This window comes from Mastigoproctus giganteus, chromosome 10, assembly GCF_048544385.1.
Source record: "Mastigoproctus giganteus isolate SK-2022 chromosome 10, ASM4854438v1, whole genome shotgun sequence".
Lineage (NCBI taxonomy): Eukaryota > Metazoa > Arthropoda > Arachnida > Uropygi > Thelyphonidae > Mastigoproctus > Mastigoproctus giganteus.
Window position 1 is genome coordinate 106,368,316 of NC_143584.1, and position 14,358 is coordinate 106,382,673.

The following is a 14,358-nucleotide window of genomic DNA, read 5'->3' on the forward strand; positions in this document are numbered from 1 at the left end:
TCTGCCAAGGTTTCCAGCCACCCTGCCATGGGGAGGCAGGAGCAGTGCCTGGTGTGACCAAGCGTAAACTAGTAAGTGCTAGTAATAGAAATATGAAAAATAAAGAAAGGTAGCTTTTCTTGCTCTGTACAAGTACTTTTGTAACAGTAGCTGATATTAAATAAATAAATTTCTTAAGGACAGGAACTTAAAGAACTATAAATCGCTTTTAGATAATCACACTTTAAGCACAGAGAAAATGCTCAATCACAACTGCTTGGCACCTGGAGCCTATATTACATATGAGGTGTGACCAAAAAAGCTATGGGACTGACCTACTCTCTAACCTCTCTCTCTCTCTCTGACATAAGAATGTATCCCTGCAAATGCAAATACAAACCAGGAACCGATTACCAATATTGACAAAGAAAAGAAACTCAGCATCTGTTTCATTTCAGTAATTTTTTGAAAACAGTCCAACAGTATTCATCAAATTTTATTAAGTGATGAAACATCAACCATCTATAATAGCACACAGAAAATTCCCACAAAATCGTGAAAGCAACTTTGCACCCAGAAAAATTACTGTTTCAACATGTTCAGTGGCTCATTTAGACAGAGTAATGCATGAATCACCTATTTATCTGCAGTCATTATCATGCACTACACAAAACATTTTATTTTATGTTTCATTGCTTTTTAAATGAGATTTTACAGCAAGCAGTACATTTGCTGCTCCCTGTAAAATCATTCATTTGCATCAAATTAGAAAGAATGCAAGAGAAACCCATGAAAAGTTAAAACAGCTATCAGAGAAGATGACGTGTCATTCAAAGGCTTTCCAGTGGTTCATAAAGTTAAAGATGGCCGTTGCTTATCTGTCTAAGATGATCAGGCATGATTAATGCCTGATATGGCATGATTAATGCCTTAACTGTATACAAAGTTGCTAGTGAAATTGTTATTTCTTATGACACGTATCAATTAATTTTAACACGATTTGAGAATGGGATGTATTTCAGATGTAATATCATGGGATGTATTTCAGATGTAATATCATGGGATGTATTTCAGATGTAATATCATGGGATGTATTACAGCCAAATATGTGCCTCACATCTTCACAGATGATCACAGAGAGTGGCGAGTTCTCACATGTTAGCACCTTCATTGACATGCTGCTGCTGACCCACATTTTGTTTCTTTTGTCATTACAGGCATAGTACTGTGGGTATGGCTGTGACCTGCAAACAAAGTCCCAGTCCTCAAAATGGAAAACTTCATCTTCTTCAAGGCCCTAAAGATCAAAACAGTCTCATTCAAATGTGAAGATCATGCTTATTGTATTCTTTTATTCACAGGGGATTGTTTATTATGAATTTGTCTGACATGGTCAAATAGTGAACCAGTGTATAGGAATACTGCAAAACAGTTCTAAGCCGATTACATGATGTTCAGAGAAAACAGCTGGAAAAGTGGGCCTTGGAGATTGGCACATGCATATACAACCCTAAATACATCTAAATACACTCAATGCTTTCCATTCAAGGTAATCTTGCAAAGCACTCCATCACTGTGGCCTCCCATTTACTATAATTACTGGATTTACCTCCATGTAATTTCCCCCCCTAAGCTTAAAACCCCCTTCAAAGGTCACAGAGTTATAATGACTGAAAATATTATTCAGAAATGTGACACAAAAACTATTAGGAATTCCAAAGAAGCTTATCAGGAATACTTCCAAAAGTTGCAGAAGTGATAAAATCAGTGTGTACACAGCATTGGAGAGGTTACTTCAAAGGAGATACATCCTTTGGATGGATCTCCATATTAGTTCAGTCCATAAACTTTTAATCAATCTTGTGTAAAGAATCATTAACAAAAAAATTATATTCTTGTTTGAATTGCATATATTTATTTATTTAACTTCTAGAAATTAATTTAGGAGTTTATTACTGGACTGGCTACTTCTACACAGACAGGCAAAAATAAGAACATACTCTAGTTAATGGTGCTATTTTGTGTGAAAAATCTGTTAATACCATTATTGTGGTGCTGTATGGGTTTCAAGTAAAATTTTACAGCAGATAATGTCAAAGCAATTCAGAAATTAATAGGCTAGTTAAAATTTTGAAGAGTCAGGTGTTGTTCAAGAATAAAGTTATGGGAGAATGGCTGAAAACATTACATGAGCAGAGGAAGTAATTATTATTAACCTTGAAATTCTATAAAAACATTCTCTCAAGGGGGGTGAAGAAATAAGGCATAAAACAGCATTCCTCACCAAGTGGGGTGGAGAGATAAGGGATAAAACAGCAAATGCTTAAAGTAATTAGCATTAGCAAAGGCACATGATGCCAGAAAGCAAGTTTATATAGCATCAGCCAAAAAAAAAAAAAAAAACCCATCCCTTATTTCACCCATCCACTCGCTCCAAATATTTGTCAAGTTCTGCCTTGAATCTATTTAAGCTATCAACTTCTACAACGACAGATGGAAGTTTGTTCCACCAATAAACCACCCGCTGGCTAAAGGCAAACTTCCGCACATCTATCCTACAACCATCTTACTTCAATTTGAATTTATGCCTTCTCAGGCAATTATTCTGAGCAAGAGGAAGAATACCATCCGTATTGAGTATGCTCAAACCATTCAAGGCTTTATACACCTCAATCAGATCACCTCACAGAGGCCAAGCCTCCAGACACTGTAATTTGAAAAATTTAAGTCTTTCTTCGTAAGAGCAACCCTTTTCGTTCCAACAGCTCTCCATCCTTCTTAAAATGAGGCCTCCAGACCAGTATACAGTACTCAAGGTGTGGCCTGACCATTGCCTTATACAAGAGGATAATCACCTCCTTATCTCTGCTAGAAAAATTCCTGTATATCATTGACAAGACACCATGAGCTACTCTTGCAGACCATTTGCACTGCTTAGAAAACTTCATATCTGCCTGCACAATTACCCCCAGGTCCTTTTCATTCTCTACCAGTGTCAGTGTGGTACCACAGAATTGATACGTTACTCTGGGATTACTGCTTCCCATATGTAGTACTTTACATTTGTCAATGTTAAACTTCATTTGCCACCTCTCAGCCCATCTGCTCAACTTTTCTAGATCCTGTTTAAGTAGTGTACTGTCATTAGTGTCATTAACAATCCTGCCAACCTTCGTATCGTCTGCAAACTTGGACATTATGCTGGTTATACCATCATCGATATCATTTATAAATACGGAAAACAACAATGGACACAACACTGAATCCTGAGGGACTCCACTAATAACATTAGTCCATGAAGAGCAGTGTCCATTTATTACCACTCACTGCCTTCTCCCACTCAACCATCCCTTTATCCATAGCAGCAATTTGTCTCCAATGCCACACTGCTCCAATTTGTGCAGCAGTCTTCCATGTGCAACAGTATCAAAAGCCTTTCTAAGATCCAAATATATGATATCAAAGGTATTCTTTGCATCCAGTTTCTTTGTGACTGCAATGCTTCTTTAACCAGTGCCTCCATTAATTTCCCTGGAACAGAAGTTAAACTAACAGATCTGTAATTACCTGAGCCTCCCTTTGATCCTCCTTTGTGGATTGGGGTCACATTTGCACATCTCCAGTCCATGGGTACCTCCCTTGGACTGGAGCTTCCCTCATAATTATGAGGGAAGCTCTCATAATTATGGCTAAGGGTTTGCTTACTTCCTTTGCCACCTCCTTTAATATAAATGGATAGATTCCATCCACTTCAGGTGCCTTTCTTGTGTTTATCTTCAACAATTTCTCCTCCACTTTACTCTGAGTTATTACAAGATTATCTAGCTTACTGCCAGAGTTGAATACACCTCTGGCATTCCCCTCCTTGAATAACTCCTCATGTGTGAAGGTCGATGCAAAATATTCATTTAGTTTGTTAGCTACCTGAGCAAGATCATGAACGGTTGAACCATCGATAACAAGTGGACCAATCTGATTCATCCCCTTCCTTCTAGAGTTTACATAAGTAAAGAACTCTGTTGTTTTTCTTTGCATCCTTTGCCAAAGATTTCTCGTAATCTGCTTTCGCCTGCCTAACCTCCTTTGTAACTTGGTTACAGACCAGCTTATATCTATCATAGGCTTCTGTGTCACATGTTAATTTATATGTGTCACATGCATTTTTTTTCACTGTCACATGTCTAATTAGTTCATCTGACAACCATTTAGGCCTAAATCTTGAACAATATTTCTTTGTTGGTATGAAAAGCCTAGTAGCTTCCAAGATTAATTCTTTGAATGCTCCCCATTTTGAATTTGCTGTTGGTAACATCATCAGTTGGTTCCACCGTATAGAATTTAAATACTGTCTCAGACCACTGTCGTCACCTTTATGAAAGCAAAACCCTTCCCTTTAGTCTTGATGGTTGTTACCTCTTTGAGTAAATCCCACTTCATCACATTGTGATCACTCCCACCTAGTGGTTCCTTTATCTGCAGATTCTTGATGCATGAAGAATCACTACTGATAATCAGATCAAGAGAATTACTCACTCTATTTGCCTCTCGAACATGCTGCTGCTGTAGAAAACAATCATCCAATAAATCCACAAAAGCCTTGCTAGTGTGTGTGATCAACCCACAAATTCCAGTCAATATCCGGGAAATTAAAATCCCCCATTATTAGACACTCTAATTTACTGATCCACTCTATTGCACAATTGCTCATTATACTCATCAGATTCATTAGGCCTATAACACACACCCACTCTCGTTTTTCCTTTCCCAGTGCTTATGTCACACCAAACAGACTCAACATTGCGTGTGTTTCCCCCCACATCAATTGGATGCTCTTCCTTAGATTTTATGTTTTTCTTAACTAACAGCATAACCCCTCCTCCCTTCCTGTCCTGTCTATCCTTTATGTACACATTGTACTCCCCAAATTCCAGTTCTGCACTGCTTATGTCTGTGTGACACCATTTCTCTGATATCCGAACAATATCCGACTTTGGTGTTTTGACTAGCACTTCAAGCTCATCGAATTTATTAATTATACTCCTAGCATTGGTGTACATGCAAGTATACATGCACCTGTTTCTACTCTTAGTTACCCTAACACAGCCAATGTTCCACTATGACTTCCAGCAGTCCTGGAAATTCCCATTGCCTTGCTTTCCAGGCTACTGCTCAATTGCATTTCAGCAGAAGTAGTGCAAGAATCACTTTAACTCTGCCAGCGGCTACTGTTAATTTATTAGTCCGTGTATCCTCCCAAGCTAGCAGTTTTCCATCCCACCTAACCCTGCCTCGATAATAGGAAAATAAATTATATTGTTAATAAGTTCCAGTAAATACACACTGGTTTTTAAGCAATAAAACTAAATATTAGAAATTTCCACATAATATGCGTAATTTTGATACTAGGCTTATTTAATATAAAATGATTGTTGACAAAGATAAGTAACTCAGCTTCTATTTCATTTCAGCAATTTTTGAAAACAGTTATTCATCAAATTTTGTTAAGCAATGAGCACATAAAATTTCCTAAATGAGCACATATAAAATTCTCATAAAGTCATGAAGGAAACTTTGCATCCAGAAAAATTACTGTGTAGGGCCTGTCACCTGCTAGATGGGGGGAAAACCACCGCCTATAGCAAATGTAGTTCTTCACTTCCTGAGCAAGCATTTCCATGATATATTAATCTAAAATTTGGAATTCTAGATGTTTTGAAGATGAATGGTCTTGGCCATCATCATCAGCCATTTTCAATCCACTGCAGAATGAAGGTCTCTCCAGCAACTTTTCAGTTTCTTCTGTTTTGTGCAATGGCCATCCAATTACTACCTATGAACTCGTGAATTTCATCTGTCCATCTCCATTGTTGCCTTCCAGGTTTTCTTTTAGCTCCTCTTAGGTACCATTCTGTTATTTTCTTAGTCCATCTGTCATCATGTCTTCAAGCTATGTCCTGCCCAAGTCCTTCTCTGCTAAAGTCCGTTGTTTTCCCTTAATGCTTCTTCTACTTTTCTTGTGTTAATGCTTCTTATGTCCTCTCTGAGTCTCTTTCTAATGGTTTTGCATAACTCAGTATACTCAATTTTGTCCTTGTCCGTGTTTATCTTTCTCTTCATTTTTCGTCTTCGGTTCATCACAACAAATGCTTCTTTACTAATTTTTACTTCTTTGGATTTCTTTTTACCTATAGGTTTCTCAGGCTTTATCACTTTCAGAAGGTTGTTGTATTCCTCATCAATATCTTGTTCCTGAAAGGTCTGCAGAAGCTCAAACTCGTTCTTAATTTCTAGTACATACTGCTTTTTCTCCTCTTCTGTTATCTTAAAGACCTTTGTATTATTTACTTGAGTCAGTTTTTTCCTTTCTTTTCTTGCATCTATATCAAATGTGCATTACCATTCTGTGATCACTTCCAACATTTACCTTGTTCAGGATGGTAACATCATTCACAATATATCTTCTGCTAGTGAGGATGAAGTCGTGTTCACCAAATTTTAATCCATTAACCTTTTCTTAAGGATGATCCGTACAAGAATTTACACATATGTTTGAAACATACTGAAAGTATTTGCACATGAATTAAATTTTCTGTGCTTCAAAAGTGTTATTATTAGAAACAATGTTCAAAGACATAATATATCTGTAAATATATGCTATTCATATTTCAATATCGCTTTCAACGATCCTGTGTTGTTATATATGGAAATAACCAATTGTTTTACTATAAAAAATGTAATAGACATACCTTCTGATTTTGCAGGCTAGATTTGTTATGTATCTGACATCTTCTTTTATATCTGCATAAAAAAAAAATTTCTTTAACACATGTCAGAAAATGTATTACTTTGATAAAGTTTGATATGGGCCTAATGGACGAAATTCACTTTTATACATGAGGTTTGTCCATTAGGCTCATATTTTACAAGAACTGCATTTGATAATTAAAGGAAAAATTTTTTCAATACAGAGGAGCATAAGTGATATGCCAGGATGGAAAGGAAGAAATTAATACAGATGTAAGACAGCTTCAAGAAAATGTTACATATAGGTTTAATAAAAATTTTGAAAGGGGCTTTATATTCTCACTACAGTTACATTGATTATAGCAATTAAGAAATTAATTACAAAAATTTTTTTTATTTTGCAACTGAAAATTAATAAAAACAATCCATTTGGTTAGCTTAAGCAGCACTGTATTCCAGAAGGAATAACAAAGGAACCCCAAATACAACTTACCTCAGAGATGGAACAGCTCATTTTAAAGAAGTAACATTTCACGTCACTCAAAGAATAACTGAACAAGGCTTTGGAATACAGCTAGTCATCAGGTATGTTGTATAGATTATTGTCAAGAATGTAAGGTTGGCTAATTTTGACCACATAAATTCCTGAATGAATGTGTCTTAGATGACTGCATCAGGCTTGGAACTGTGGTCAGAGATACATATGCATCCTGTTATCAACAGTAATTGCAACACGATGCAAGAGACAATTTATTCAAACTACTCACTTCCACAACACTAGGTGGATGAATTTATTCATCCACCTAGTGTGGATGAATAAATTTATTCCAAAAATCAGTCTGGATAAACAAAAATTCCCTTATATCTATTCAGCAACCATCAGAGGGTGCAATATCAAGAGCGAGAGGATAGTAAATCATCACCCAAGCAGGGCTTTTAGCATAACTTGGACAGGCTTCGAGGATGATTAGAAAAGAGGCAGAAAATGCAATGACTTACACTTGGGGCATAGGAACCCCAAAATAACTTACATGTGGTTGGATTAAAAACAGTTAAGGAAAAAAGGATTTGGGAGCTATCATATGGGGGGGGGAGACATAAAACTCTCCATGCAGGACATTATGATCTCCTTGCTCCTTTGACAAGTGGCAAGGAAGGCTCGTGGTGTCTCATTGAAGATCTATTAAATATTTGCTTCTCGAGATAAGGTCCTAGTGCCATTTATAAGGAAACTGTAAGACTGCACTTCAAATACTGTGTCTAAGTATGGAGTTTGCACTTAAAAAATGATATCAAGCTTCTTGAAAGGATCCATGGACAGGCAACCCACAGAATAGTAAGACACAGAGTGATCACTTGCTCAATTACTCCCGACACCACTAGTTCAGGCACATGAAACTAACATGGTCATGAAAACCCACAGAGTACTAACGTGCATGCCCAGTGCTAATAAAGTTATTGTGTATTTGGAGTAGGTTAGTGCTCATTGAGTGTAGCAAGTTTGTTTTACATTGCATTTTTTGTTATTATTATTATTATAATTATTTGTGTAGTTGATTGCTGACATCATGCCCAGAAAAAAAGTGTTTCTTGTGTAATAAATCTGGAGTGCAATTGTACCAATTTCCAAAAGAATATTTAAGATAATTTATCATAATTGATAGAACCAGAAAACGTTTAAACTATTAAATTATTCATTAAACATTTAAATTATTCATAACTTATTGCATTAATTAATATGAATAGTGTACTGATATTAATCAAAGTAATAGTTTATTGAATAATTAAATAATTTAAATTTATAGATATAATGACCTGGTTGGATTGGGGAGTTCACTCTCCCCTTCCAAAATGTGCAGTTCTATAAATATGCCATTCCTGCACATCTTAATCTATTTTTTTTTTTTTTTTTTTTTTTTGTAAAGCTTGCAGACTGGCTGAAAGCATTTGGTAAGTATGATAGTATTCGACATCAAGATAATTATGGATCATTAGTATATAATAATGCTAGGCTGTGTGGAGCTCATTGTTATGATTGATATTTCACAAGCACTAAAAGGGAAACCTTATCAAATTTGCTCAGCCAAATACTGAGTTTCTTCCTTCAACTGATTGTAAAGTGTTCAGTCCATGTTTTTCAGCCATGCCCAACACAGAAACTGTGCTGAGTCATACTTTGCATGAAGTACCTGGGTTAAGTACAGAGAACGCCAACACCAATAAAAAGAGATCAGTTACATCCAGGCTTAAAAATAAAGTTCTGAAATTGCAACAAAATAAAAATTTATTGCTGAACAAGGTCAAGGACAGCCTTACTGTAGCACAATATACCTTCCTTTTAATCTCAAATTTGGTCATTTGCATGCAGTATAAAAGGCAGAAAGTGGACAGTCTATAGACAAGGCTTTTGCTATTAATACGATATACCTTCAGAATCCAAGGTACTTATAAGTTATTGATAAGGAAGCTGAATTTACCAAGCAGAAAACCCCTGAAGCATTCAGTGTTCAGTATTGCTAATAAGCCAGGATTCTGCCCTGTTTTGCTGAATTGTTTAAGGAAGAAAATAACAGCTATGCAGGAAAAAGACAAACTGTGCATATAATGAACAAAAAAAAGTGGATTGGCATATATCTCAGGTTAATTTTAGAAATATTTAGAAAGAAATATTTCTTTCTAAATATTCCTAGCCAGAAATATTTTTCACAATTTTTGCTGCAAAAAGCAACAATTGTGAAACATGTAAAGATTTACTATTAGGCCCAAAAGATCTTGATATTGACAAATTGTTGTATTTTAATGCGAGTGAGTGAGTATAGATTGAAATGGCCATCAAAGGAATTGTTGAATACAATGATATGTGTATCAAATATCTTCTTTTCTGAAGTTGATTTGGTATTTCATAAGGAAAATTTTGTAAAAAAAACTTTATGATAAGACAAGTTTTATTGACTTTGAGTGGATTGGGAACCACAAGCACAAAGATAATGTGCAAAAAAGTGTGCTTACTCAGTCTTTCTTGAAAATTAAGTTAAAACAAAAAGGGAAAAACATGAATTTGGCTTACCTGTCTATTACGCATCAAAATCCCTTAAAAAAAAATAATAAAATTGAAACATGATAAACACGTGTAACTGGGAAATGTTAAACATGTGCTATAAAAGCTAGAGGGGAAAACTGTCATAATTTTTTTTATTAGAGATCAGTTGTATCAAAGCAATAATAATTGCTAAATAACTGATTAACTGACCATTTTGAACTACATACTACATGACAAATCCACAAGTAAGACACAATCCCATAATTCGGATGGAATTCTGTCTGATGAACTCCAAATCTGAAGTGCCTTCTGGCTTTCAGAGACATTCTGAATTTTATTGTAAATATGAAAAATACCTGAATGAATGGTTCAGAATTGGCATCATAGTTTGAAAAAAAAAAAAAATTCTGATATTTCTTGAAGATGACAACTCCCACTTGTTTTAGTCTAGTGAACTGTCCACAAGAAAGTCATAAGCATGTTTCAGAGTCTTTATCTGTATCAGTATCTTTCATACAACTCCAGTATCAAAATTACCTGAATTTTGATGCTCGAGTTGTAAGTTGTATAGGCAACCCCCGTATAACATGGTACTTCTACAACACAGTTTTGCTCTAACACAATTGATAAACTGTGGAAATCCTCGCCCAACATGGTACTTATATAACATTCTAATATGGTTTTGCTCTAATATGGTTAGAGAATTTTGGTAAACCTCGCACAACAGGATATTCTTGAACTTTTGTGCGGGGGAAACCCTGCTATTATGTTGGATGTAATTTTCCAACATTTCCACTCTTTTTGAATCCCGCTGTTGACTCGCTAGTCAAAAAAAATTATTGAGAAATCCCTGTGTTATGTTCTGTGCTATTGAACTTGTGTAAAAATCAAGATTTCAAAGTTTTATTACTATTGGATAGCACACCAGGCCATCCAAAAGATTTAAGTCATCCAAACATCGAAGTTATGTTACTCCCACCACAGTTGTACTAGGTTAATACAACTTCTTTCATTCAGCCATTATATCCACTTTAAATCTCATTACATCAGAAAATCGTCAAAATGGATTTTGGAAAAAATTGATTCCGAATCTATTGAAGTAATGGATGCATGGAAACATTTTTCAATTGTGGACTCTATCAGAATCATAGCTTTATCGCTGAAAGAAGCAACACCGTCAACATTAAATGCATGTGGAAAAATGCATGGCCGGAGTCAGTTTATTCAGGAAATATGGTTGAACAGGCTGAAAACAGAATCGATGCGAGTAGAACTTGCTATGTCAGTAGGTGCGGAAGATTTGGATGATATGACTACTGAAGCTCTCACTGGTAGCACAGTTGATAGAATTGCCAACCTCCCCAAACCAGAGAGGATATCAAATCTATCAACTGTGCTACCCATGAGGGGAGAACATCCTCCCCACACCAGGAGGAAAAGACCTGAGTTATACACTTGCTAATTTGGAATCTCCTCTTTTCAATCTTCTCTGGCTCTCTTTCAAATATCTCTACCTCATTCTGTCAAATTCATCTGTTGTCTCTACCATTCTCCAAACTCCACTAATCACTTGGAGCTCTTTGACTTCCCCCCTTTGCAACTTGACTTTCTCCAGTCCAACTTTTCTAAGTGTGAGATAATTTTCCTTGGTGATTTTAATGTTCGCAACTGCAGCTGGCTTCCGTTTTCAAGTCACACCGACCCAGCTGGTCATGATGATAAAGCTTTTGCAATTATTAATGACCTCACACAGATCGTTCATTTACCTACCAGAATACCGGACAATCCTAATCATACAGCCAATAAGCTTGATCTTTTTCTCATAAACAACCCTTCTAAGTACACGGTCGAAGTGAGAGTTCCCTTAGGCGATTCAGATCCAACTTGGTGATTGTCTCAACCTTTCTTCTTCTTTAATGCTGCCGAATGGCGTTTGCGACTTCGTTTTGATATTGTTCTCTGTCTAGCGCTGCGTGTAGAATTTGTGCTGTTGTCATGTGAAGCCAGGTGTTGATGTTATCTAGCCATGCCATTTTCGGTCTGCCTGGGCGTTTCTTGCCTTCGATCTTTCCCTCCAGGATGAGTGGTAGTAGGTGATATTTTTGTTGGTTCCTAGCGATGTGACCTAGGTATTTGCATTTCCTGCTGATGATGGTTTTGAGCAGGTCCCGTTCCGTGTGCATGTCCTGCAGGACCTGTACGTTGGTTATCTTGGCTGTCCACGGGATTTTCAGCATTCTTCGGTAGAGCCACATTTCGAAGGCCTGGAGCTTTTTTGTAGTGGCTGATGTTAGAGTCCAGGTTTCTACACCGTAGAGCAGTATTGGCCAGATGTAGCATTTCAATGTGCGTAATTTGAGCATGATGTTCAAGCTTCTGTCGGTGAGGAGGGTTCTCCATTTGGTGAATGCCTGCTTGGCTTGTTCAATTCTGCTTTTGATTTCGGCCTCATGGTTCAGCTGGTCATCAATGAGTACTCCGAGATACTTGAAGCGGTGTACTTGCTCTAATTTTTCGTTGTTTAGTTTGATCGTGATTTTGCTTGCAGTCCTGCTGACCTTCATCACCTTTGTTTTCTTTTTGTTGATTCGTAGCCCCCATGCTTGGCTTTCTATGTCCACTTCGTTCAAGATGGTCTGTAAATCTTGTTCTGAATCCGCTATTAGTGCTGTGTCATCGGCATATCTTAAGTTATTGATGTAGTGTCCGTTAACTTTTATGCCGATGTTCTTGTCAGCCAGTGTTTGGTCGAAGATCATTTCCGAATAGATGTTAAAAAGAATGGGAGATAACGGACAGCCTTGCCGGACGCCTTTTTTTATTGGAATTGGGTCTGTCAGGTCGTTGTCATAGCGAAGCCGGGCTGTTTGATTCCAGTAGAGAGTTGTAATAAAGTTGATATCATTGTTTTCAAGCCCAAGTTTTCTCAGTCGGTCAATTAGGCGGTCGTGGTCTACTGAATCGAAGGCTTTCTCGTAGTCAATAAAACATATATACACATCTTTTTGATGTTCATAGCACCTTTGTAGCAATATTTGTAAACAGAAAATTGCTTCTCTGGTGCCTAGTCCCCTGCAGAATCCGAACTGTGTGTTTCCTAGTGCACTTTCGCACTTACATCTTATCCTTTGCTGAATCACCTTGAGGAAGACTTTTAGCACCTGTCTCAACCTTTATCTCATGGCTATTCCCAACCTCGTGTTGTTTGACATTACAAGAATGCAAAATGGGATGACCTGCGAGACTTCTTTTCTTCTTTTCCTTGGTCGGATTACTGTTTCAAAACTTCTGATGTCAATGTTTCCTCAGATTGTATCAGTGAAATTATTCTTGTAGGAATGGAATTCTTCATCCCACACTCCACTTTAAAATCTTGTCCTTTATCCAAACCTTGGTTTTCCAATAAATGTGCTACGGCCGTTCAGGAGAAGAATGTTGCATATTGTAATTAGCTTGTTTCCAATTCTTCAGTTTCATTTTCTGCCTACACCAGAACTCACAACAATTGTAAAGCAGTCATTAATCAGTCCAAACTAGATTTTGAACAGACTAAGAGTAGAAAACTTGCTTCTTGCCCTAATAGTAGCCGAGCATTCTGGTCTCTCGCCAAAGCTATTGTCCGCAACTTTTGCCCATCTCTCTCAAAACCAGATGGTTCTGTTGTTACTTCAGCCAACAAAAGATAAAATTGACCTGCTGGCATCCCATTTTCCAACTCATGTATTAATGATCTCAGTAAAACACCTCCCACCATTCCCAGCACACTCCATTCAATGCCTCCTGTGGTCTTCCATCAAAAGGATGTCAGAAGGATTTTGACGTATCTTGATACTAAGAAAGCTCCAGGTCCTGACGGGATTTAACCAATTGGTCTTAAAACGTGTGCTCCTGAACTTACTCCTGTTCTTTGCCGCCTGTTTTTTCACTTTCTTATTCCAAAGGTGTTTTTCCTTCTGCTTGGAAATTTGCTCATATCCAGCCAGTTCCTAAAAAGGGTGACAAATCCCTCCCATCCAATTATCGTCCCATTGCAATTACTTCTACTCTCTCTAAAGTAATGGAGAAATCAATTAACCACCAACTTTTAAACTATCTAGAAACCTCCCACCTAATCAACGACCGTCAGTGTCGATCCACTGGTGATATTCTGGCTTATGTTATGCATTAATTAATGACTCATCTCTAACAGAGTCTCTTCACTCTCTGTGTCACAGACATTGTTTCTGCAGCATGCCTTTTCTACAGATCCACAGACCCTCTTCTGAATTGGCTTCTATAATTCCTGCTCTCTCTTTCAAAACAGTCCAAACATGTGCCACCAACAGCCAACATCCATTTACTGTCCAACTTCAAACTCACAGAACCAACTTTTCATCTCCCTCGTTTATTCATTCAACTGCTGTTTTCTGGAACAACCTTCCTTCATATGTATTTCCTGAAAATTACAGTCTATAGAAGTTCAAGTCTAATGTCAACAAATATCTTCTTTCATCTTCTCAACCTCCAACCCATGCAGGGTACTAAGTACTATAGGTTCTAATACTCCTCATGAATGAGGTTTTCATTAAAAAAAAATAATAATAAATAAATAAAGA

The 14,358-nt window shown here is 37.0% G+C and overlaps 1 protein-coding gene across 1 annotated transcript in view; it reads right to left on the bottom strand.

Moving 5' to 3' along the window:
* Window positions 1–14,358, bottom strand: part of LOC150079206 (uncharacterized) — a 49,586-nt gene that overhangs the window by 23,387 nt on the left and 11,841 nt on the right. Inside the window, exon 2 of the mRNA XM_090383483.1 lies at window positions 6,726–6,777. Coding sequence (XP_090239609.1) covers window positions 6,726–6,777 — 52 coding nt within the window. The remainder of the gene's footprint in view (window positions 1–6,725; window positions 6,778–14,358) is intronic.